This window comes from Triturus cristatus, chromosome 6 (genome assembly GCF_964204655.1).
Source record: "Triturus cristatus chromosome 6, aTriCri1.1, whole genome shotgun sequence".
In the NCBI taxonomy this organism is placed as follows: domain Eukaryota; kingdom Metazoa; phylum Chordata; class Amphibia; order Caudata; family Salamandridae; genus Triturus; species Triturus cristatus.
This window is the reverse complement of record NC_140589.1, coordinates 1,165,461,499-1,165,488,885: the sequence shown is the minus strand read 5'-3', so window position 1 is coordinate 1,165,488,885 and position 27,387 is coordinate 1,165,461,499. Positions and strand designations below refer to the sequence as shown.

The 27,387-nt window shown below is 40.2% G+C and overlaps 1 protein-coding gene across 7 annotated transcripts; it reads right to left on the bottom strand.

Moving 5' to 3' along the window:
- Positions 1-2,312: 2,312 nt before the first annotated feature.
- LOC146821133 (uncharacterized) lies at positions 2,313-9,711 on the bottom strand. 7 transcript variants are annotated; one of them, XR_014963114.1, is made up of 5 exons: positions 9,460-9,711; positions 9,080-9,195; positions 8,906-8,983; positions 3,017-8,801; positions 2,313-2,701 (listed from the first exon to the last, which is right to left on the bottom strand). XR_014963114.1 is itself a non-coding variant. In XM_085612096.1 (5 exons), exon 5 carries the CDS (start codon positions 6,852-6,854, stop codon positions 4,620-4,622), a length of 2,235 nt encoding a protein of 744 aa, XP_085468222.1. In that variant the 5' UTR covers positions 6,855-8,374; positions 8,690-8,801; positions 8,906-8,983; positions 9,080-9,195; positions 9,460-9,711; the 3' UTR covers positions 2,313-4,619. The 7 variants fall into 7 exon arrangements, 4 of the variants coding, with proteins under 4 accessions (XP_085468222.1, XP_085468224.1, XP_085468223.1 ...); XR_014963115.1 differs by having other exon boundaries at positions 2,313-3,128; positions 3,407-8,801; XR_014963117.1 differs by having other exon boundaries at positions 3,407-8,801.
- Between the last annotated feature and the right edge of the window lie 17,676 nt (positions 9,712-27,387).

The following is a 27,387-nucleotide window of genomic DNA, read 5'->3' as shown; positions in this document are numbered from 1 at the left end:
TTCATTATCACCTGCCCATGTTTAAAACTATATTTGGGCCAAAATAAGCAGAAGGCCAAGCAACAGATTAAGCAGCACAGGACCGGAATCAAGAGCAAAGTAGAAGGGGCACCATTGGTACGAGACTCTTTGGAGCATCAGCACACTGAGGATGAAATATACTGGCTAGTGGTGAAAGTGTTGTCCTTGGACAGTCACGGTAGCAACATTAAAGACACTCTGGACAGGTGTGAGTGCAAGTGGATGGACATGCATAATAGGACCTAGGAGTGCTTGACTGATGTCAATGACCTGAGATGTCTCTCAGTTTTGCCACAGTGAACGATAGATGTTATCTGGACTAAAAAAGTCTAACCCACCACTGATGTGATGGGCTATGACACTCTGATTATGATGGTATACGACTTTCGAAGCAATTGCTTCTGCCTTTGTTTTTTTTTTATTGCACTATTCTGCTCAGATTTGTACTATATGGCATAAACTATAAAAGAGGTTGTTCAACAGTTTTTTCACTGCCAGGGATTGTGCCAGCTGGTGTATGACAGTGGATTTTTTAATATACCCCAGCCATCGCATTTCCCCCATCCCTTCCCATGATACCCCCCTCCTGCATCCCCTTCTCCAGTCATGCCCTTATTGATTAATGTGTTTCATGAGGGTATTTTAGATGATTATTTGTACTTGCTGTGTAATTGAAGTGGCGAGGCAAGGATGGTGTTTACCCAATATGGCAACTGAGGTTGGTGGTCTCATTCTCAGGAGACACCTGAATTGATAAGATAACAGCGTCTGCTGCGCTTCTTGTTCTAGCACGCTAGATGTTGATGATGGTCCTCGTGGCGTACGCGTTCCACCGCTGACCGGTAAAACACGCTGGTTATTAGGAGAAGGAGAAATTGGCTGATTATGTGGCCGCATTAGTCTGATGTTTGTTATTAGGATTTTCACACATGATTTAATAAGAATAGGAGGTTTATTGTGGCATTTGACCACACCTCCACAGGCAATTGAAGACAAGTAGCTTTAATATAAAGATCGGCTCAATTTGATCAAATGGGTTATGCATGTAAACTGAGAAGGTTTATCTTTAACAAGGATTGGTGTACAACATACCAGGTATATGTACTGACAGTTTACAATATGATGGGCTGAGTAAATGTTCACAGTTTGGACCAATGTGTTGTAGTGTATAGAGTAGGTTATTACGGTGGAACAGGCTTACCACTGGTGATGTATGGTATCGGTATGTGAGCTGGGCATACTGTTTGGAAAATATTTTGCAGCATGGAATTATTTATATCAAGAGTATGAAGGGAGCAGCCATCTCGATGTGGTATTGCTCAATCCACACTGGTGGTGGCACACAGCACACTGTATTGTTCCTTGTGTTGCAATATGGTGAGAAAGACAAGCCTTACATGGTATGGTCTGTCATGAGCTACACCGGTGGTGACATATGGGGCATGGTGTGTTCCTGATAATTGATTATGAGTGGGACCCATGAAAAAGGGAAATCTTCTTTTTTGTTTTACATCATTATAGACCAAGTATTGAGGACTTGTGGTGTGTTTGTAGATTAGACAGTACACAGAAAGGTACACACATATTGGTGAGTGGTTTGGAGACCCTGGACCAAGGGAGTATGGTGCATAATTATGTTATTAGATGCAATGGAACTGATGATTGCGTCTAGGTTTCTGTTTACATTCATTTGCAGGTTGTTTAGCCAGATGACTTGGTCCTAAAGAGACCCCTTCATTTATTTGGGGTTCAAAACATCGTCAAAACTCCCACACAGTTCCTAGATTCAATGTAATTAGTAGGAACTGTGGATTTACCTACAGCCTTCTAATATGTACACCTGAAAATCATGTACAGGACCAGGGGCATCGCACAGTGTCTTTTTGTCACATATTATATATATGTTTGTTCACTCATTTGTGCAATGCGTAGTCTACTCTTTGTTCACTGTCCCACTGATCACTGCATATGAATTCTGAATACACACTAGTGACAATAACTTTATCAGTTACTTGTTTTCTTCTTTAGTGTCAAGTAATTTGATATTACTGTGTTAGAATGATATGACATTGAATGGTGGATTCCCCAAAATGTTTTAAGGGGTGTCCCACACTCTGAATGAGTCCCATGGGACATTGTGTATGTTTTAGATATTGACACTATGTCAAATAAAAAAGACCCCCTTGGGTATCTTATATAGCATACATCAATTCATTCACATTCACTCGCAAGAGCCAGGTATTAGCACCAATAGGAGTCCGGAAAAGTAATATATAGAAAATAATCAGTGTGTTTATTATTTATATCATAAAAAACATTAAAAACATTAAAAACAATTTATCACAAATTCCATGGGAGAGACAAAAGATCTTCAGGGAAGTGCATAGGGAACGATATGTTTTTGTATATATCTCTCACAGGCACTCAAAATGCATAGACCAAGATGGAAGAGTTCATAAATGCATATTTAGTGAGCATTTCAATTTTTTCTTTCAATTGAATCCAGAGATATTGCCAGTGCCTTTGTGAACCTGATACTTTCTTGGTGTTCAAAATCGTTGTGTGAATCCTTCCCAAAAGTCTGTACAAAAAAGCGACGCGTTTCGGTGGTATCTTATGATTCCCCACCTTCTTCAGGCTCGCAAAAATGCTTGTAACACAACTCCCACAAAGACTATATCTAAAAGATCAAAATAAAACATTTTTTTACATATCAAATATTTGTACATCATGATTATTGCATTTCTTAGTTTAAATTGCATGTTTATATGATACTAATAATAATATCCTTTGAAAGGGTAACCAAAAACTCTAAATACAATAAGCAAACAAAATCATTAAAAAACACGATAATTCTAAATACTACATTCTCGTCCTCTGAATTGATGCCATACGCATGCGCTCTTAGACAGTCCCAATCCTCCATGTACACACGTGTGTCATACATGCAAATCTCATACATATATGGTTAATCAGTTATATAGGGGCTACCCACCTATTTGAGGGTATGCCGGAGGCTCAAAATAATCACTCCTTCATCAGTAAAAGCTTTCAGCCACAGAGTATATCGTACTATTTTTCTCTGTGATGGGGGGGCAGTCTCCTCCCTAAAGGAATATATTTAAATACATGTGTATTATGACATCATATAAATCTGTATATAGGGACAAGTCATCATATTATCGTATCATGCCCTCCTTAAACTTTGTACATTGTGAGATCCTTAAAGATGGCACATATATATCAATCGATAAGGGGTTGTAAAACGTGCCGTGCCACAACAGTTGCACTATAAAATAGAAAGGGAGCCCTAGTTAGTTTCTGAGTAACATGAACTAGAATGGGACTATAAAAGCGCCTTTTATAAATATAAGCCAAAAAATACCTGAATTTAAGATCCAAATTTTGTAAACCCACAGAGGCTATGGGACTCCTTGTGAAACCAACATTGGCCCAAAAAACGTTGTATATAGTTTATGGTCAACTTTTCATACCGGTTGTCTGTAGGGAAGATAATGTTAGCTCAATTAATTAGCGAGAAAAACGAGCTACATATGTTAGCCTAATCGCTCTAATAATGTTATTTATCTCACCCCAATCATAATCAGGGCATACCCGCTCCCCATCATAAAGAGAAATGTTCTAATGCAAGGGGAGGGTTCAGGCTCATATTAAATCTCCATTTAAAAAGCAAAAAATGCTTGACTTCGCTGTCACTATCAAGCGCCTAGTTGTGCAGCGAACCTAATAACTAAGCAGACTTACCGGGACTGAAAAGCCTCACGACCTGCCTCTGTTCTCCGTCTGATACTTCGGTAGAGCAGACCTCGTTCTAGTACTGTTTATAAAGCCGTCGTGAATTCCGCTAATAAGTAAGGTCATAGGAATCGAAACAGGACTGATCCCTCTCTTATTGGCCGCCATCTTAGAGTGGGTACGATGGATCCAACCATCGTGTTGAAAGGAAGACGGACTCGTTCTTACACAAACGGCGCCATTAGAGAGTGGTTAAGTCTATATGGCGAGAAATGTAATGGCCACGATCGCGATCATTATGCTGACCAATATGTTTTTATTCAGTTTTATATTATATTTAAATTTTTAAACAACCGAAAGGACCTAATGCTAGTCCTATTTATGAAGCCATCATTTGTGCTGCTAATGAGTGAATGCATAGGATTCGAAAGACGACTAATCCCTTTCTTATTGGCCGCCATTGTGGAATGGGTATGATTGCTCCAAACATCATATTAAAAAGAGGACGAACTCATTCATAAGTCTACAGCGCCATAAAAAAACGGAGTGAGTGACATATGGAATCCCTAGATAACCAATCTCAGTGTGTGATATAACACAACAAGATATATTAAGCCCATTGGGTCATTACAAATCAACCCAATCGAACAATAAAGTCAAAAAAAACATATGAAGTCATATATCGATACGCCCACACACAAACTATTGCGTGGGAGACTACAATGTCATCCAGTCTAGGGGGATCGTATTAGGGAGAGCTTATTATATCTAGTGGTAGTTATATAGATACAGACCCACACAGATAATTAATGCGTGAGACACAGGGTATGTATTAACCATATTTATCTTAAGAGTTTTTCCCATTCCTCGCGGGAATTCAAACCCTGTCTTATGGTGTTAAAAATACAAATATACCATTGTTCTCTTGCCTTTCTCTTCTCATCCATATTACCCCCTCTTTTATTGAGGGTGATTTTTTCTAAAATGAACCATGCAAGGTCATTTTCATGGTGTCCCTGTTCCAAGAAGTGTGCAACTAGGGGGGCATTGATCTTTTTAGTCTTAATTGCTGATCTATGCTCTAGGAGGCGAATTCGTAATTCTCGACCTGTTTCACCAATATACGCTTGTCCGCACGGACATTTCAGAAAATAAATAATGTTCTTACTACGACAGTTATTCAGAGTGTGTGTCACAATCGTTCTGCCATTGTGTTGTATCTCTTTAGCCACGATGCATTGGGCACACACTGAGCAATTACCACATCTTATATTGCCCGTTGGTTTCGAGTTATCAATGGTTTTTTGTTTCTGGTTTCTCTCCTCTCTATACGTATGGACCAATTGGTTGCGTAAATTGGTGTTACGTTTATACGCAAAAATAGGTCTCTCTAACATCACAGTCTCCTCATTATTTAATATGTTCCAATGTCTATTAATAACATTTTTAATCTTGTTGCTGATTCCATAAAACTGGCTCACAAAGACTATCTTGGTCATCTTTTCCTCTTTCTTTTTAGATTCCTCAAACATGGCCTCTCTATTATAGAAGCGCGCTCTTTTGAATGAATGAGATATCAATTTTCTGGGATAGCCTCTGTCACCTAATTTCTTTTTAAGGACTTCTGAGTGTTTATAGAAGTCATCTAATTCTGTACAGTTTCTCCTCAGCCGGAGAAACTGGCTAAAGGGAATATTATCCTTCTGGGATCTAGGGTGGAAACTGGAGTAGTGGAGAAGAGTGTTTTTATCCATAGGTTTAGTGTATAGTTCTACTTCCAGTTTGCCACCCCTTACTCCAATCGTGATATCCAAATAGTCCACACTAACCTTACTATATTGTCCTGTGAACTTTAAGTTTGTGTCGCCTAAGTTCAACAAACTGAGGAACTCCTCTAGCTGTTCAGTGGGACCAGTCCAAATAAAAAACACATCATCGATAAATCGATGCCATTCACTGATGTTTTCATAAAAGGGTGCTAATTGATTGTAAATATGATGATTTTCAAACTGTCCCACATATAGACATGCTAGACTGGGCGCACAGGTTGCGCCCATGCTGGTCCCCTTCTTCTGGCGAAAGAGTTGATCTCTGAATAAAAAAATATTATTCTTCAACACAAGATTGGTGCATTCAATAATGAATTCCTTGTTTACTCCCTCAAGTTCTGTGTTACTGAGAATCTCCTCAATAACCTGGACAGTGGAGTGTTGAGGTATATTCGTGTAAAGAGCCTCAATGTCAAGTGTGACAAGACATTGAGTATCCTCACAGAATATTTTGTTTTCAACCAAACTTATAATGTGGGTGGTATCTTTGACATAGGATTTCAGCTGACTAACCATAGGCTTCAGGAAGAAGTCAATATATTTGCTGAAGGGTTCTAAAATGGAACCTAAACAGCTGACAATGGGTCGCATGGGGGGATTTTGGGGGTCTTTATGAATCTTTGGAAGACCATATATGGCCGGAATTTTAGGATTAGTGTTGTGAAGGAACTTGTATTCTTCTTCACAAATCCAATTTTCTTCTCTCGCTGCGTTTAAAAGGTCACTACATTTCTTGGAGAGAGCACTAATCTCCTTTTCATGAATCCTTTCATAGTGTTCCGCGACGTCAAGTAAGCTTAGCATTCTATCATCATAGTCATGTGTATCAAACACCACGACCCCACCCCCTTTATCAGCGGGTTTGATCGTGATAGAATGATCTTCCTTAAGGGTACTGATGGCTATTCGATGAGCCCTATCTAGGTTATGGCTTTGGGTAAATTCATTTTTTAGGATGTTTTGAACCTCAATCTCAACAACTTTCTCAAAGGTTTCTATATTATGCCCCACTAAACCTAAGGAGGGCGTAAATATGGATTTAGGTTTAAAACCTGTGATATTATTGGACTCCCTAATGGGTTTGTTCTCAAAGAACCTCCTTAACCTAATTTTTCTGAAGAATAGTCGTAAGTCCCTCTCTAGTTGGAATCTATTGGTTTTGGGTGTGGGGACAAAACTAAACCCCCTACTTAATATATCCATTTCATTATGGTTAAGTACTCTACTAGATAGGTTAATTATAGGCATTTTGTCTAACGCCAGTATCTCTGGCGTCTGGTTTGCATGTACTCCTGTTGAGGTTGGTTCCGAACTTGTTGACCCCCCACTTGGTTCCCATTGTACCTGCCTCTTCTGTTTCGTTGTTCTAAAAAAGTCCCCTGTTGTTCAATGGGCCCTCGTGTGTTTTCTTCCCTATGTGTATATTCCTCTTCACTGCTTGATCCACTAGTCTCCGAAAATGTAATTTGTTTTCTATTGCCCCGTGTGTATCTAGGTCTTCTAAAGTAATTTCTATCCCATCCTGGTTCAATTTTCTGATCATAATAATTTTCTTTAAGGAATGGGTAGGCAAGTTCCTGACTGAATCTATTTATATCTTTTTTCAGTTTGTTAGTCTTTTTGTTGGTAAGATAGTCTCTATACCCATCTACATCCTTATTGATCTCCTCCAGTTTGGATTTAGCGTCACCAAGCGCTGTTTTTTCAGACAACTCCTGTTCTAATTTATCAATCGCTTCTCTTTTTATTATGATTATTTCTTGGGCAGTTTCTATAATGAGAAGCATCCAATCACGGCTGCAGCGGTTGGATATTTGGGTCCATGTTTCTAAAAATTTTTTATTCTCAATGAATAACCCCGGTTCATTGCGTATCTGAAGGCCAATCGGTATAACACCAGATTTGACATATTCAATCAAAAATTCCGCATGAGCTTCTGTTCTCACCATTTTCTTTTTTAGATTAAGTAAAGTGCCCCATTTTTCGCCATTGCCCGTAACCACTGTGATTTTGTTACTCTTATTGCTGTTAATAATTCTATTGTATTGGTCCTCGCTAAACCCAAAGGTTTTAAATGGATCCATTTATCAAGGCGAACTAAAGCCGAAAAACACGAAAGTGTATCGGAATGTACTGTAAAAGGGACAAAGTCCCTAACTCTCCAGTCACAAGGACTGTACTTAAATGTCAAAAATCAGCGAGAGGGGTCCCACTACACCAAGGGGAACAAGACACCAAATAAAGACACTATGTCAAATAAAAAAGACCCCCTTGGGTATCTTATATAGCATACATCAATTCATTCACATTCACTCGCAAGAGCCAGGTATTAGCACCAATAGGAGTCCAGAAAAGTAATATATAGAAAATAATCAGTGTGTTTATTATTTATATCATAAAAAACCTTAAAAACATTAAAAACAATTTATCACAAATTCCATGGGAGAGACAAAAGATCTTCAGGGAAGTGCATAGGGAACGATATGTTTTTGTATATATCTCTCACAGGCACTCAAAATGCATAGACCAAGATGGAAGAGTTCATAAATGCATATTTAGTGAGCATTTCAATTTTTTCTTTCAATTGAATCCAGAGATATTGCCAGTGCCTTTGTGAACCTGATACTTTCTTGGTGTTCAAAATCGTTGTGTGAATCCTTCCCAAAAGTCTGTACAAAAAAGCGACGCGTTTCGGTGGTATCTTATGATTCCCCACCTTCTTCAGGCTCGCAAAAATGCTTGTAACACAACTCCCACAAAGACTATATCTAAAAGATCAAAATAAAACATTTTTTTACATATCAAATATTTGTACATCATGATTATTGCATTTCTTAGTTTAAATTGCATGTTTATATGATACTAATAATAATATCCTTTGAAAGGGTAACCAAAAACTCTAAATACAATAAGCAAACAAAATCATTAAAAAACACGATAATTCTAAATACTACATTCTCGTCCTCTGAATTGATGCCATACGCATGCGCTCTTAGACAGTCCCAATCCTCCATGTACACACGTGTGTCATACATGCAAATCTCATACATATATGGTTAATCAGTTATATAGGGGCTACCCACCTATTTGAGGGTATGCCGGAGGCTCAAAATAATCACTCCTTCATCAGTAAAAGCTTTCAGCCACAGAGTATATCGTACTATTTTTCTCTGTGATGGGGGGGCAGTCTCCTCCCTAAAGGAATATATTTAAATACATGTGTATTATGACATCATATAAATCTGTATATGGGGACAAGTCATCATATTATCGTATCATGCCCTCCTTAAACTTTGTACCTTGTGAGATCCTTAAAGATGGCACATATATATCAATCGATAAGGGGTTGTAAAACGTGCCGTGCCGCAACAGTTGCACTATAAAATAGAAAGGGAGCCCTAGTTAGTTTCTGAGTAACATGAACTAGAATGGGACTATAAAAGCGCCTTTTATAAATATAAGCCAAAAAATACCTGAATTTAAGATCCAAATTTTGTAAACCCACAGAGGCTATGGGACTCCTTGTGAAACCAACATTGGCCCAAAAAACGTCGTATATAGTTTATGGTCAACTTTTCATACCGGTTGTCTGTAGGGAAGATAATGTTAGCTCAATTAATTAGCGAGAAAAACGAGCTACATATGTTAGCCTAATCGCTCTAATAATGTTATTTATCTCACCCCAATCATAATCAGGGCATACCCGCTCCCCATCATAAAGGGAAATGTTCTAATGCAAGGGGAGGGTTCAGGCTCATATTAAATCTCCATTTAAAAAGCAAAAAATGCTTGGCTTCGCTGTCACTATCAAGCGCCTAGTTGTGCAGCGAACCTAATAACTAAGCAGACTTACCGGGACTGAAAAGCCTCACGACCTGCCTCTGTTCTCCGTCTGATACTTCGGTAGAGCAGACCTCGTTCTAGTACTGTTTATAAAGCCGTCGTGAATTCCGCTAATAAGTAAGGTCATAGGAATCGAAACAGGACTGATCCCTCTCTTATTGGCCGCCATCTTAGAGTGGGTACGATGGATCCAACCATCGTGTTGAAAGGAAGACGGACTCGTTCTTACACAAACGGCGCCATTAGAGAGTGGTTAAGTCTATATGGCGAGAAATGTAATGGCCACGATCACGATCATTATGCTGACCAATATGTTTTTATTCAGTTTTATATTATATTTACATTTTTTAAAAACCGAAAGGACCTAATGCTAGTCCTATTTATGAAGCCATCATTTGTGCTGCTAATGAGTGAATGCATAGGATTCGAAAGACGACTAATCCCTTTCTTATTGGCCGCCATTGTGGAATGGGTATGATTGCTCCAAACATCATATTAAAAAGAGGACGAACTCATTCATAAGTCTACAGCGCCATAAAAAAACGGAGTGAGTGACATATGGAATCCCTAGATAACCAATGTTTTAGATATTGAACCTGGTCCCGTGGGAATACAGGGTTGTCATTGTTCAATATTACCTGCACAATATAAAGATATCCAACCCGATGTAAGCTATGCTACCTCTTCCTAAAGAAACTTAGCATGTAGTTACAGCTTATGTTCATCTTGCCTAGACATATGGGACGCAGGGAAATCATCTAGTTGGCTTATGCTGAGGGGTGGTGGGGGCTTTTAGAGGTAGATTAAAGATGTGACCATCAGTTATTCATCCTGTCAAACAGCCCTGAAGCAATACACACATAACCTTCTTGTAGAGATATCTGTATTGTATCCCCTCGAATCTTTGTGAAGATGTTTGACCTTAATCATCACGCTCACTAGGAACAATATAGGGCTGAAATAAACACGTTTTCTATGACTGCTTATAGCTTCCAGTTAAACAGTGAGCTGAGAGGTAAAATATCCAACCCAATTGGCAGCAGGCCCTCAGGAGTGGGATCTGGCCAAGTGCAGAAAATGGATCTGAAGTGAAGATGCAGCCACCAAATTAGCACATGCAAGACCTATTGTGTGTATTTACACATACACATCCCGCATGGCAAATATCAGCATAAGTGTAGTGTACTGCTCAGCCAGGATTTGCATGTTAGAATGTTGAAGATTAGAATGTTGGTATGGTTCAGGCAGTTGCTGAATGGGCTGAGCAGATACAGACCGCTCCTGGTGGGGCTCTTCCATTATACAACTAGATTCTTAATAAACCTACATGAAAACTACCAAGAATGGACTTCTTTATGTAACATTACATTGGCGACGATTTGGAAACGCCCTGCGCGCCAACTTCCATGAAACCTCAACAAAAAGCTACCTCAAGATTCAAAATTCAGAAGCAGCAGCTCAACTACTCTGGCACTACGAGCCCCACCAGTGACCTCCCACCGGTCGCCCTCAACTTCAAAGTGCCATTTTCTACCTACGGATCTTGCTGCCTTTCTGTTTCTTTCAAGAGTTTCCTGTCCGCATGCCAGTTCCTGCTGCCTGCCATTACTTGCTGCAAGTTCGAGATGACTTTATTTTGCTCAGGTTACGGAGTTGACTGTTCTACTTAGCTGTGTGCCCTCAGTAACCTGCTACTGCCAAGATCGGAGGAAATCTAAATTATTATTTTGAATACCAGCGAAGGAAACCTGAAACCAGAGAAATTTCACATGACAAGAGGCCGTTTGACGGGGTCAAGAGCCAGCTGTGTTGTCAAAAACACCTCGACGGTTTAACCTCTTCTGTGCCCATGACGAGATGGTCTCGTCATGGAGCACAGTCGCGCTGTGCCCATGACGATCTCGTCATGACACCCACCCACTAGGGAAACGCCAGGCACAGGAGGGGGAAAAGGCCTGGCACCCAAAGGGTTAAACAGCACTCTAGTTTTATGGTTTTTGAAACAGATCTGTACTGCCATCTACTGGAGGTTGGTTGTAATTTATTTGCCTGCAATTTCGTTTTTGAAGGAAAATGTTCCCATTACCTCATGCGAGCTTTTGAAAGACTGTTTAATCTTTCTCAGTGAAGGCGATATTGAGCCATTTTCCACATCGTGGTTTGAGACTTGAGCGGTGAGTTTATAATTTTTGTTTTATTACTTTCCAGTGCGCTTTTCAATGACAGTTTACTGCCCTTCCATACTTTTAAAAGCTGCTCGAGCGCACACAGAGCCGCTCGCGCTCTTACCTTGTTTTCCTCGCATGATTCATGTTCTTTGTGACATCTGTTCTACTTAGCTGCCTTCCTGCCTTTGGATTCTTCATGCTTCGACGTGCCTGGAGCCATCCGGCAAGGCGTCACCCTACGTGCCTCCATTTTGGTTGACATCTCCGGAGCACAATAAGCGAGGTGCTCTAGGATTTCCTATTTGCCCCTGTCTGTTTGCCAACCATGCCATCCACGGTTTCTGCACTTTAAAGGTCGTGTGAGGTTCTCTATTTCAACTATTTTCTCTCACGCATGTTTTTTCATTTAAGGATATCGGGCGCTTCAATAGATCTTCCATAAGTACTGTGTTTTTAGTTTTAAACCTGCTGCCTGTTCACATTTGTTTTGGGACAAGCCGGGTTTTTGGGAACATTCCATACTGCATTTCCTCAAAGAAAACGAAATCCCAGCTGATTCAATGCTCAACCTCGCCTGGAGTTACCTGCAAGGCTCATGTAATTACCTTATGGCATTCACTATTTATCACTTTTACATCATTTTCATGTATTTTCCTTTGCATGTTATTAGTGCTGTTATGCCAAATTGCGTTTCACTGTGTAGCATGTTTTAAAAAAAGGAAAAGGGGAGAGGGGTAGTTTTACATTTATATGGTTCATACCATATGTTTTACCGTGTGGCAGTTTTATCCACACCAACTCCTTAAGTTTTTCATATTACCTTTTATTGTGCGTTTAAGTGGAATTTTAATGCTTTATGTGGTCCTCCTCCACATCCGTCTTACATTTTCTTTTAGCACATTGTGCCGTGTGCCCCTTCCGCACACCCTTCACCCCAACTTCCTTTGGGGGTTTTCAATGTTTAAGGTACTTTAGACTACAGTGCTTATTTACATTATGATACTTTATGTTGCTTTACAGTGCCTTCTTCCTAAGCTCCTAGGAGAATTTTCCAAAGGCATGTTTCACAATAGCATAGCATAGCATTAATATATGTTTAATTGCGGTACTTTTCTTGCATTTCCCCTGTTCATGGGGTCCAAGACAGTTTGTATTTTCATTACATGGTACCTGTATGTGATTTTACATTTTCCTACTGTCTAGTGGATTCATTTTCCAAAATCCACCTAGGTGTACCTTCCACACCTCCCTTACATGTTTAAAGTGCTTTTCCTTTCCTTCCTCTGCACTTATTGTTCTTTTCCTTTTCCTTTCTGTTCGCCACCTCCACAATGGTCTGGCCAATCAGTGTGCCCTGGTGGTGATTCGTAGGTCAACTTCTTATTCTTGTTTTTGCGCTTCCATTGCCGCGCAAACTTCTTCCTTCATTTCCTTGCTTGTTTTTCCTTACAGTACTTTTCCCTTTACAACTTCGTCTTAATCACATCTGTTGTCTCCGTTAAAGGGGGAAGAAGGGTTCTATACATGCTTTGCTTTCTTTGTTCTTTATTCAGTGCTTTTCTTTTAAAGCTTCAGAATGTATTACACATTCGTTACGTGTTTTAAAATGTATTCTTATCACATCACTTCAAGATTTATTCACCTTATGTTTTGATTGTAACCTTTTGTTGTACATCTTTGAAGTCTCCTTTCTCATTGTAAAGAAGGGAGAAGATGTAGTGTACTGCTCAGCCAGGATTTGCATGTTAGAATGTTGAAGATTAGAATGTTGGTATGGTTCAGGCAGTTGCTGAATGGGTTGAGCAGATACAGACCGCTCCTGGTGGGGCTCTTCCATTATACAACTAGATTCTTAATAAACCTACATGAAAACTACCAAGAATGGACTTCTTTATGTAACATTACAATAAGCCACTCCATTTCAAATAATAAGATATTTGTATAAACTAAAAGTTGGATCCATTACTTTGTTACCAAATGAGCATAAACAACCTTTTATAAGAAATTGTATTGTTGCAGTTAAACGTTACATGTTATAGAAGGCAAAATATGCCTTACTAATGGGACAGAACCCGTTTACGTTTTATCTTAAGGTATAACTATAACATTCAAAAGAATAGAGCAAACCTAGCTGTAAAGCAAGTGAGCAGTGTACAGTTTTATATTTTAATTTACAATCATTGTTGTGTAACTCCAAAAACTGTGATGAAGCTGTACCACCCACCAAAAGCTGCTGCATCAAGAAACATCTATATTAATAACAATATAACTGTTTCTCCTCTGTTCTGTTTGATGCACCATAGCACACTGCTCACTTTCTTCATCTGGTAGAATGAGTTGCCACTAAGGTGCTGTATTGGGCAGGGTACAAAAGAGCTGCACAAGACAACAAATATTCTCTGTAGCAAACATCAAGTCTCCTGCAGATAAATTAAACCAATAGACTATTCTTCCATTCTAACATGCCTAACTCTTAGGGTTGATGTCAGAAGTCACTCTCCTGTGAGGCCCGAGTACCACATTCATTCCAGTGAATATAAAGGACCTGTAGACTGATGATTCTTCTAAAGCTGGCTCTCAAATGATCTCCAATTCCACATAGGAAAAACTGGGGCTTTCTCATACAATCTTCTACCTTTTGGCAAATTTCTGGAGTCAAAGGAGCAGCAGAATGGACAAGGATTGTATGGTTGTCCTTTGATAACTCATGAATGACCTACTTATCTACCTGTATGTCATATCTTGTATGCTGCTGTGCTTAGACAACTCCACTCCTACCATGCAGTTCACTGTCTCCACTATAGAGCTCTCTGCCTGCATGTCTGAAATTGAGAAACTCAGTATGTAGGTGTATTAAATACATTTAATAGAAAACCAAAAGAAGAATCCATTTTGAAAGTATTACTTGTGTTAGATGAAATATAAAAACAAATACAAGTTTTAATTTGTAAATGATTTTGAGGATCTGTAAATGTAATTGTACAAATTGTTACATGTAGGGTTTCCTGTTTTCCTGAAGTGAATATTTCGTTTTCAATAGAAACCAGACGAGTACCAGATTTTAACTCACTTTTACTACCTTAGTGCCCTCTGATGTCAATCAGTTTAAGTGCTGACCTTACCTCTAAGCACATTTCTGTATTGGATGCTCCTACTATGACCCACTCCAGCCATGGTAAGCAACCTAATATGTACTTGTGTCCATCTGAAAGTTCAGGTATCAGTATTGTGACAGCAAGGATTACTGCTCATATGGATGCTTCTAGAATCAATGACCTCTCAATAGGCACTGTGACAAAGAATGCTGCTGTTAGGTGTACATTGTGATTGACGGAAATACATGTCTATTGCAGCCACATCCCCTCATACAGAAGGATCAGAGGCTATATCACAAACATTTTAATTCTTTTAATGAAACTGCACTGCTTTTAAAACATGCATCAAGAAAGAAAATCTATGTGTTAGTCAGGAACTCTGGAAATATGTGCCACATAATCCATCAGCCTCTACATAATTCGCAAATTTCAGCAAAACAATGTGTGATTTTTAGCTCCAACAGATCAAAATCCTATACACACAACCCAACACCGCAATATAAACTGCTTGTTAATTACCCATCATTAACCCTTTCTTTATTTCAATGAAAGCTTAAAGAGGTGCAAATGTATCTCCATCCATGAACATCCTTGTCATAAGGTTGGACTGGACTTTTGAGAAGAGGTATTTGAGTACTGGGGAACTAGACAGGCAGGAAGTTATAAATAATGAAAAGTTACTTGAAATAGCATATTAAAAAAAGGGCTCAAAGAACTGAGTTTGGTGCAGGAAAGAAGGGAAAAATATATGATAAAACAAAGGCTGTGCACCCTGAATTTTGAAAACACTGTATTGATGGGACATAATATCCAGGACAGAATATTGAAAAGAAATATTGACAAGTAAGTAAGTCTTTATTTTCTATACTTAAGTCCACATATATGTGCCGACATGGTACATATATCTTCAAGGTACATAGATGTGGAGTTAGGAATAATAAATCTGTACTTCCCAATATGCACTTACCTTTTGATATTTTGTCCATTGATATCTGTCCTCGATATTCTTTGCTCTTGATATTGTTGGTGTTGATATTCAGTAGTATAATCAAAGGAAGGAACAAGGGGTGGACATGGAAATGCATTTCTTTATAGACTCTTAAACAAATCACCTATGTGCTTTTGCAGGAGCAGAAAAGTGAAAACACAGGTAACCACTGATTTTTAAATTTCTGAAAACATTGTAAAACACTGAAAAGGCTCCCATAACAATTCAAACCAAATAGAAACTGAAAACAGGAAAGTCTAGTTATATGTTTTCATCTGTACTGTACACATCATTTGGAGTTAAGATGAGACTTGAAGTCCTTAACTATTACTAGAGTGTGTGAATGATTAATCTATTTATAACACTTAATCTATGAGTGAATGAGTGAGTGACGTATATTGTTGTGTTGAGACTCATAAGATATACAGATCGAGACAAGGAGGAATATAAACATGGACTTGCTAAGTATAAACAGCCGATCCACAACGCTAAGGCAATTTTCTTCTCTACGAAGATTTATAAAGCTAAAAACTCAGCAAGGGAATTATTTAACACAGTTACTAATCTGGCTAATCCGGGGGCCACTATTATTACACCTAGTCAGGGACTTTATGACAAATTGGCTAACTTTTTTAATGAGAAAGTGAATGTCATTTTCTCCTCCTTCTCTCATGTCAAACCTGTGATGACACTGAACAATGTGGATGACTTTACATAAGAAAACAAGGTTCATCTGGATCAATTTGTTCAGTTTACAACTACTGACACTCTTAATCTTATGATGTGGGTCAAATCCGGCTCCCCTTTAGATCCCTGCCCTACATCTATAATAAAACTAGTGGCAGAACCGATTTCTCGAGTCCTTACTCCCATTTTTAATACTATGTACAAAGAAGGTTACTTCCCACTAGAATGGAAAAAAACTCCATCCTGCCTCTTTTAAAAAAAACTAATTTAGATGTAAATGATCCCAACAGCTTTAGGCCTATATCTAGACTACCGATACAGGCCAAAATTGTTGAGAGAAATCTAAATACGCAACTTAGTTTGTATCTGGAGGCAGTACAAGGTCTGGATCCCACACAGAACGGCTTCAGAACCGGCCATAGCACGGAATCGGCTCTTCTTAAATCTACTGAAGTGATCCGAACCATTTTAGATAAAGGATGCAAGGCTGCTCTCATCATGTTAGATCTTTCAGCAGCATTTGACACGGTCCACCATGATTTGCTGATGGACCGGCTGCAGGAGATCAGAGTTCAGGGCTCTGCATGGAGACTCCTGAAATCCTTTCTCACTAATCGGAGTCAGTCAGTGTCTGTAGGGGAGGGCTCATCTGAATCCTTTTCTCTACCTTGTGGGGTCCCACACGGATCTTCTTTAAGCCCGACCCTGTGTAATGTATATGTGTCCTCCCTGGCGCCACTCATTCAATCTTTTGGGTTCAGTTTGACTACTTATGCTGATGACACTCAAATTGTGGTTTCATTACAAACTGATGAGTGGCGTAGTACGGCCAGTCGATTTAGGGAATTGGATGGCCAGATACTGCCTTGAATTGAACTCCAGTAAGACAGAGGTGGTCTGCTTTGGCAATGTCCCTACGTTTTGGTTCCCTGATTGGTGGCCTGACACCTTGGGTCCACTTCCCACACATAGCAAGAAGGTAAAAAACCTGGGAGTTTGGGTGGATCCCAAGCTTAGCTTTAGTGACCAAGTAAATTCAGTGTCTTCTGCCACGTCTTTTGCGTTAAGATCCTGTAAGAAAATTCTCACGCTCCTACCTGTAGAGTGTCATCAAACAGTAGTTCTGGCACTTACTATGTCTAGGCTGGATTATTGTAACAGTCTGTATCTCAATATCCAGGAGGGAATGATGAATAGATTGCAACTCTTGCAGAACGCCGCAGCTAGGATGCTATCAGGTATCCCTAAATATGCTTCAATCTTCAAGGAGATACGGAGGCTTCATTGGCTACCAGTTATAAAACGTACCCAGTTTAAGGCCTTGTGTTTGGTCCATAAGGGGATTCATGGAACAGGATCAGCGTATTTAACCCCTTCAGTGCCCATGACGAGATGGTCTCGTCATGGGCCGCGGTTGCGCTGTGCCCATGACGAGACCATCTCGTCATGAACCCCGCCCGCTAATGAAACGCCCGGCACAGGGCGTGGAAAGGGCGGGGCACTGAAGAGGTTAAAAGAGCGGCTATTCTGGTACACTCTCGCTAGATCGCTTAGGTCATCGGCAGCTAAACAGGTTTATGTTCCTTTGGTAAAAAAAGCTTCTTGGGGTGGCAGAAGCTTTGCAGTTAATGCAGCCAAAGCCTGGAACAATCTCCCTCCACACATTAGAGGACTGGCCAATCTGTCGGCTTTTCGCAAAGCTCTAAAAACGTGGCTGTTTACAGAATAATTCTCCTCTTCGATGTTGAGTTTCTGGGAGATTTCACATAGCGCCAGGACATCCTCGGGTAACAGCAGCGCTTAATAAATGTTATAAATAAATAAATAAGCTTGGATGCGACATCAAGGTATTGGACCAATGGTGTCTCAGGATGTAGTATGTGAACAATACCATTGTCCACTATTCATCATTGACTCAACAGTGTCCAACTGCTGTGATGCAGAAACCAAATTAGCAGATCAGGAAAAAATGAGGCCACTATCCAAGTGCTGAGGGAGGTGGGGCACAAAAAAAAATACACACAAATTAACTTACCTTTGTAATGCCGCACAGCAATGTCCTTCCGTAAGTGTCTTCTCTCCTCCTGGAAGCTCCTGACCAGGAGACTGCACTACCCTATCCTGGTGCTTCTCTCACAGTCTGAGAACAGGGCCAGGATTAGATAGAGCAGGCTCTCTCAGTGCTACTAAGAGCACTGGAGGCTGTCTAAGACATCTAGGTTAGAGAACTTTAAAATGTGCATTTCTGCCTGGCCATTCTAAGACAAAAGAGACATGCACATTTTAAAGTGCACAGCTAGCTGCTGCTGCTCCTCTGCAGCACTGGCCCTGCCCTGTCCTGACACTTAGTTTGGGACGGGCTGCTTTAAAATGGTAATAAATAAACTTTATCACCATTTAATTTTCAGCTCTGTGGCTGGTGTGGCGATGCTCCCCCGCTCAAATGGATGAGCCGCCCCACCACTAGTCAGTCACACACCTGCAGGCTCTGACCGCTGTTCTGTGTCTCACTTTAGGTACCTGGATGGGGTCATACTTAGGAGTACGGTCTACATACATGTAAGTTCCATTGAATGGCATATTTGTGAAACATGCAACAGACTGCATTAATCTTGTACTTGTGTCTTTGGGAAGTAATGGAGCACACCTCGTATGGTCAAGGACTCTGAAGTATGACTTGAAGATACTGGAATTGTGCCCATGGGTATGAGTTCCATATTGAACCGCTTCTGAAGTTTTCAGGTTGGACATCGGAATGAGATTAGGAGAGAGGTGAACACACAGTGTAACGTGCAAGAAATAGTGGGATATTAAATCTTAGTGTTATGAGTGTCTATTATGATGATGATGGGATGGGATGACATTAAGAGTGAATGTGCTGGTGATGCCATTCCTTACATTTACATGCACTGCCAGTGTGATTTGGTGAAGCATACCTAGTAGCCACATGTCACCAAAATCCCCAAGTAAGCAACTGATGTGCAAGAGGTGATTGTGAGTAAATGTAACTGTCATGTGTGCCTCCAGAAAAGCCAGTAAAGACATCAGTGAAGCAGCTTCGTAGATTGATTACAAGTTGATGTAGTACCAACTGTATCTCTATTGGAAATAGTGTTACCCAAAATGGGGTGGCCAAATTGTGAAGTATGTGAATTCAATAGCACCCAATGCACAAATTAAGTGGGTTATTGAATAAACTTGCTGCGGCTTTTTTCCAGTCACTACAGCATGGGGATAAACTCGTCCACATAGCTATTTATGCATCTAAGTACCTGTTTTAAGCAGCATTCCTGGCTTGCCTAAGAGATGCCAAAAGGTGTCCCTACAAACCCACTGGAAAGGTTGGGGTTCAGATTTACAAACATTTTGCATTAGGTTTGCATGACTTTTTTTTAAAGAAAACCCAACACAAATTGTTATGGTGGGATCTACAATCAAATACAAATTGTGATTTGCAATGGATTGTGACCCAAATGAAAAAAAAGCTGAGCAATGAGCTGTCTTCTGTGACTTTGTGCTCAGGGGGAGTTCCATTGGTGGTGCATGAACATTTCCATGCTACCACTCATGGTTTTTGACACAAATCCATATATACAAAGAATTGTAGACAGGGATTTGTTAAAAAATGCTGTGTCTCCTCAAGGCAGGAGTAGCAAGGTGAAATGTTTACATTCATTCTCATTTTTCCCAACTTTATGTATGTGATGCTTTTGTACAGCACATACACAAAGTGGTAAATGCTGTAAAGCATGTTTTTGTACTGGAAAGGACTCCCTTCCACAGTACATACTGCCTTGCTCTATGGCACTAGTGTGCCTGCGTTGGCGCATGGCAGCCAAAAGTGTTCCAGCACAAGAAGAGAGCAGAACAGCACCACATCTTAGTGGATAGGGTGTCGTTCTTCTCTCTCCCATTCACACACCACAGGACAGCAACTGTGCATTTCTTCTGTGTAAATCTTGGCCCCGGTGGCATTTTGGTATGTGCATAGATGGCATGAAAGTGGGTTATAGGAGAAGTTAGTACCTTCTCCAAGTATGAAATCATGTGAAGGATCACATCTGGAATGAAGTGGAACCCTGTAATAACTTTATCCTCCGCCATCCCAAATATATTGATCCTATGATTGTAAATCTTCTCTATCCTACTCATCCTACTCAATAATTGTTTCTCAGAATGACGAGCAAGGCAACAAAGATATTCACTGGCCTGGTGAAAAAAAAGGTTTTTGGGTATGTGGCCTGCTTTCCTATGCTGGTAGACCATGAGTTGATGGTCAGTGACTTTTACATGTTGATGTGTGTGTTGAAATCCGGAATGTTCTCTTCTCTCTCACAGTAACGTTTTTGAATGTGAGTGAAGCCTTGTTGCAAAATGGGTACTCTATTACTGGTAGAAATTGTAAATGTTGTGTTTAATTTTTTTTATATAATAATGTAATCTAAAAAGATATTTATTTTTACATTTAACAATCCATTTATTGACCTGTTTTTTCTCTATGTGGTATTGGTGTTGCAGGCCTCCATTAATTTCTAAGAGAGTGCCTTGCAGTAACAGTGATTTTACATGCGTCGTGCTTGACTTACTCTAAGGCTTAGCTGCAGTGGATAGGAGCCTGTATGAACTTATTGAACTGTAGTACTACTGAAGTTGATGTAGGTGTAACTTTAGTGAATAGCAACTGGCTTGAATTTTTGTGGGTGAATTTAACTATTTGCATGTTCCTCCTTAACCCATGCCTTGATTTTCCCTTTACTTCTATACACTGAAAAACCCTTGGCTCTGAATTACCAAACAGAAGTAAAAACCAGAGATTATCTCATGACGCTTCTGCGGAGATCCCTTTGTTAGGACGATATCCCTCACCCACCATAGGTGGTATGCTTCATCATTGAGATTCTCCTTGTGACAGGAAAACCTAGTCTCGCCACGGGCTACAACCCCCTCACTGAGAAGGAGGAGCTCAGGGATGTTCTGTTCCTAATTTTTAGGATATACTAAATCCTGCAATGAGAAGAAAGATGTCAGGTTGGGTAGAGGGTGCAGCGCAAAATAATATAAACTGTGGGGGTAGTGATAATAAAACTTGCTACCGGGTACGAAAGAAATTACTTTATTGGCTCGCTCCTGGGGTCAGGATTAAAAACAGAGCACTGGCAGTGATAATTTATAACTGCAGGTAATAGATGAAGACAGGTCTACATGTTTCAGCCTATAGACCCAGAGAGGTATCGCGGCTTTTGTCAGGACCTAGTTTTGCTACTACTGAACAAACTGTGAAATGTGAAAAATATTAGTGAAACCAAAAATAAATAGAAATTAATACAACACCAGTGATCCTACTAATTGTGTGAATGATTCACTGGTCATACCTGTATGAAAAACACAAGAAACAAGAGAAATCATTAAAAGATGTGTCTCTAAACATGTCTGGTTCTTTAATGTTTGTGGAGGCCGGTGCGGCATGTTTCTGGTTTCTGCTGTTACCGACATACTGTCATGACAATTAGTTCAATAAAAAATGGCCTTACTTTAACCTAACGGCAGCTCAGGGTAGGGGCACCGCTCTGAAAGAGAGATGTGTCAAACATTTAAATCGGCCGAGACTTATACAGACACACACCCTTTATATGTTTGTAAAGAGAATTCTGATCACATAAGTAACAAGGATACAAAATTACAAAGAACTATTATGCTGCACATAAAGTGACAGCACTGAGCTCCTAGTAATTAGTCCCCACACTCATACTGCTCGGTCAAGTTAACAAAGAGAGACACTCTAAAAGTCCCACATAAATACAGCATGCTGCATGTATCCATGAGATTAGAGAGTCATTGAATGTGGAGCGCATATAGTAGCCTGTCAGGACTTGACAATGCTGCAGAAATCAAAAACGAAAAACTGGGACTCCCCACTAGACCAAGCAGGCATCAAACATATATAAATGGACAGACGGCGTAGCTCTTAGAGGGCTCGTTACTTGCAAGGGGACTATCCACTAGTCCAAGGAGGCCCTAAACATATGTTAATGTGACACAAAGCATAGCTCGCAGAGGCTCCAACAAATGCAACCTCACGAAGGCCATTTAGCCAGGCACTGATGCTAGGACCTTGGATACCTAATAAGGATCCCGTTAACATAGAGTAAATTCCCCACGTATGGAGCCCAGCGAGGAAAGCAACCTCAATACACTCAAACACAGTCCCAAATGGGCTCTCCTGAGCCCCTTACCTCTTCGTCGGTACTCTGCGCAGCAACCGGAAGGCAGTGACAGACCACCTGAGGGAGGTACAAGTAGACTGTTCGGAAAGGCCGCTTTCATGTGACGTCACGTCATCACAAAGCGGCCCGTAATCATGGGAAATGTAGTCAACTTGGCTGTCAATACCAACTGTCTCAGTGGATATGGCTGTACAGGTATTTTATTTTTAGATATTTTGCCCCTACGAGCGTAGATTGATGGTATGTCTTCGCGTGTAAAAAGATTTTTGGGAAAACCGAGGCAAACTCCCTTCTCGTGGCTACATATTCACATGTGCGAAGTGGAATGCTGGGACATGTAGTTCAATGGCCCATGTCAGACTAAATCATTATACTTAGAATATTTCGAAATGTACTTATAAATGGTGGTTTATGATCATAGGACCAATGTAAAAGGGGTCTTACCTACCCAATTATCAACACCACAACATAATACAGACCTTCCGGCCTCTCAGGAATGATATATATATATAAATATATCAACCTAAATAAAGTGTTTTCTACAGTAGAGATTGTTAGGGCAATGATACATAATGGTAAATTTAATTTAGTCTGCCAACAACAGATGTCTCTGTGTGGGAGAGGCATTGTGTTAGTTAGTGTAGTCCTGAATGTGGAACCAGTAGAAAAGAACAATTATACCCAGCTGTGACGTCTAAGTGGTTGATACTTGTGAAGCATGACATTTATAGGGCAAAGTGGAAGTTGATCTACACTGTTTAACTGTGATGTTTCAAAGAGTGGCATCTCATAATTATTGTCTCTTACAGTGTTGTCCACGGGATATCATCATTCAGGCCGTCGGTGTCACAATGCAACTTGTGCACCCATTTCTGCTCTCTCAGAAATAAGAATCTGGTTATATCAGTTATGTGCGTGGGAATGTATGGTTGATTCAGTACTGTCCATCTCAACTCTTCTGCTGCATGTTCTTTCTCCAGGAAATGGTTCGTGAATTTGTTGGACTGTATAGTGCTTTTATGGTCCATTATCCTGGTTTTGACTTGGTTTTCCGTGTGGTCATTCCCACGGACTACGCTACGGTTATCAAATAGATTAGATTCTCAATGTTGCAATTAGTATGTCGTGCTAGTGTCAGAGATCTGTTAGTACCAATGTCAATAGAGGTTGTATGCTTCGTCTGGGGGCACGCCCCACATCGGCCACACGTAAAATGTCCCTTGACAGCCAGTAGTCCCCAGGGCGTATCTTGGGTTGAGAGTCTCCTGCTCCTTGGCCTTGTGTGGACAAGTCGGTCCCTAAGGTTGGTACTCCTTTTGAAGGCAAATAAGGGTTTTGGAATGATTGTATCTCCTATATTAAGAATTTTCCAATTTTTGCAGACACTCTTCTTGATCTGATTGGAAAGTGTGCAAAAGGTGTTGACACAAGTAATCCTAGCTAAAGGTTCTTTCGGTGGAGCAATCAATGCATCTCTGTTATTATTTCCTGCTCTTTTTGATGAGCGTTGAATCAATTAGGCAGGATATTCCTACCTCTGTGTCTTATGTACATTTGGCAATACATAGAAATAAGGAGTGACCAGATTGGATGTGGTGAGAAAGGCATCTTCCTTAGGAGTGATCCACCTATTATCTTTTGCTTTCTCCACCAGTGTTGCTATTTCTTGTATCAATCTCTTTGTAGGATCTGCTTTCAGTAGACAATAGAAGTGTCTGTCGTCTAGCTGTCTCAAGCATTCTGTGCAATATGCAGATGTGCTCTTAATGACAGTAGCACCTCCCTTGTCTGCGGGCTTGATAGTGATCCTCTTGTCGTCAACCAGTGTTTGTAGGACCTTGTTTTCATTCTTGGATAGATTCTGAAAGTGCCTCCTGTTAGTGCTGCATATATTAGTTACCTCATTGAGGACCGCTTTCTCAAAAGTATGTACCTGTGTAGGTATCGAGTTGGAGGGACGATTAAATGTAGAATGCTTGTTCAGGCCTGTGTTGGAGGGTTAGTCATTGAAAGCATCAGATATTTTGTCTTGAAAGAAGAAATGTAATCACATTTTTCGAAAGAACTGCACCAATTCTTGTTGGATCTGGAATGTATCCCCCTTGTTAGATAGATAGATATGTAAGTAGACTTTATTCGATATATAATTTCAATATCATAAAAGTACATACACTTGGATGTATATAAAATCATTTAAAAACAGTAAAATTCATTTAAATCATGAAAATGATAAAATTAGTAAAAATATGAATACAGGATCAGAACGTCAAGGCATATATCATCTTAAGCCTGCATTGATAACCGCACCCTCAGCGACATTTTCAGATAAGATGAGACAGCTGCTAAGGTTAAAGGTGTATCCAAGGATATCAATTTTTGGTAGGCCTCCTTAGATTACCTAATTCCCCAAGATTTAAGCAGTGGTTTCAGAAAAATAGCTCTTGGGTGTTGGTAAAATCTGCAGAATAAAATACTGTGAATGTTACATTGAGTTGAAAGGTCATCGCAAGGGCACTTTGATAAATCACTGGACCAGCAATTTAAAGTAGGAAAAGTTAGAAGTCTAAAAAAGGTGTTAGTGCGAAAACGAGACAGGAGCATGCGCGTATACGGAGATGGTTCTAAGAGTAGATAGTGCTGTATACCACTCAGGGTGGTTGATTTTTGATAATCCACAACAGAACTCTTCTGATTTTCTAGAGACCATCGTTTGCAGCTCCAGTAAGTTAAGACAAGTTGCTTTAGCATTGGTTTTGGTATATTAGCTAAGGTTGAAGGGTCAGTAAAAAATTCAGAATGCCCTATGTAGCTAGACAAATTCTTGACATAGTTCAACCATTTAATATTCTTAACATCTTTCAGTTTTAGACAATCTTTAATGATTTCCCTATTAAAAGGTGTCTCTTCGTTGGTCCAGACTTTGTGCCATAACAAGAGGGGCGAGGATCTAATCATATCCATAATGTACTTAAGGCCCAGTTCAGTGTGCACCATGTGAGTAGAGGTGCCGGGAGGAACGGCCAGGAGATAGCGTAAAAAGGCGTTCTCCAGACGTTGAATTTGGTCGACGGGTTCGATCCCCCAGATCCCGGATCCATATGTGCCAGTTGGAATACACTTCGCCTGGTAGATCTGCAGTAAAGGGCTTATTGGTCGACCCCCCAGTTTTTTCGAAAAATTGGTCAAGGCCCCTATGGCCTTAGAGAGTGCTGAGCCTCTCGCTTGAGCCGCAGCTCGCCAGGTGCCCCTCTTGTTAAAAGTAATGCCCAGGTAAGGAAAGCTATCGATGTTTTCCAATTTGTTACCTTTCAGAAAAATAGTGCATGATTTTTTTCCAATCCCTAGGCCACAGGACATGGTATAAGTTTTAGAGGTGTTAACATTCAATCCTTTTCTTGACATAAAATCAGTAAAGGCATTGACAGCCCTTTGTAGACCGATAGGTGTCTGGGACATAATTGCAGCATCGTCCGCGTAGAGGAGGATGGGAACAGGTTTGCCATTTATTGTCGGATAATCGTGGTAAGTTCTATTCAGGTGATGGGTAACAGAGTTGATATAAAGAGTAAAAAGTAAAGGAGCTAAAATACAACCCTGTCTGACTCCTCGCCTGATAAAAAACCTGTCAGAACATTCCCCATTATTACCATATCTCACGCGGGCCGAGGCGTCCCTGTACAGCTCTTTGATGAATGAAAGAATGGGGGGGTCTAAACCAATCTCAACCAGAGAATCCCATAATTGCTTATGGTCAACGCAATCAAATGCAGAGCTAAGGTCTACAAAGGTTATGAAAAGATTACCTTTTTTGGCCTGGGTATATTTTGCTATTATAAGAGTTAAATTCAGGCCCTGTTCAATTGTACCCTTGCCTTGTCTGAAACCATATTGCGCATTAGAGATGATGTCTTGTTCACTTAGCCAATCCTGTATTCTGTTTAAGATAATTCGCCCAGCTACCTTCATAAGGGAATCTAAAAGTGAAATTGGGCGATAATTTGCAGGATTATCCCTTGCACCTTTTTTAAAAATTGGGACGACAACTGCCTCAGGCCAAGTGGGAATAAAGCCAATGTTATTCAACGAGTTTAAAACATTAGTGAGCAATGGAGCCCATAGGTCAGGGTGTGCTTTAAAAACGTCTATTGGGACACAGTCCGGGCCAGGGGCTTTCCCAGATGGGCTGGCTTTTAAGGCCATCAGTACTTCAGAATGTTGAAAAAGAATATTTAAAGGAAAAAAAGTAGTTGGATCACAGGGAGAATTAAGGTCACTTTCACACTCACACGATTGATTAGCGGAATCCCGAGGGTTATATAGGGTGCTAAAGTGTTTGACCCAAGCTTCAGGGGTTATGGTTGAATCCAGTATCGGGGGGTGGCAAAGTCGAAAAAAGGGGGCATTAACTGCCCGCCAGAAGGCAGTGTTATCCTTCTTCTCAGAAGCTTCCACAAGCGCTGACCAGGCCTCCGACTTCAGCTGGTTTTGTCTAGCCTGACGGATGCTATGATAGTTATGTCTAGCTTGCTGGACTTCCAAGCGGTTCCTAGGATTACATTTCAGAGCTGCTTTCAAAAGTCGCAAAGCTTTAGAGCAATTTCTGTCAAACCAGCCATGAATGGATAATTGAGGTTTCCTTGGGGCTCGTGCAAGGAGAGTTTTTATTTCAGACAAAATTGTGGAAAAGGAATTAGTTATTGTCTGTGGGTTTTCGGTTAGTGATAAACAAATTTGAATATGGTCATATACGTTGTTGACCAGAGAGTTAAGAAAAGT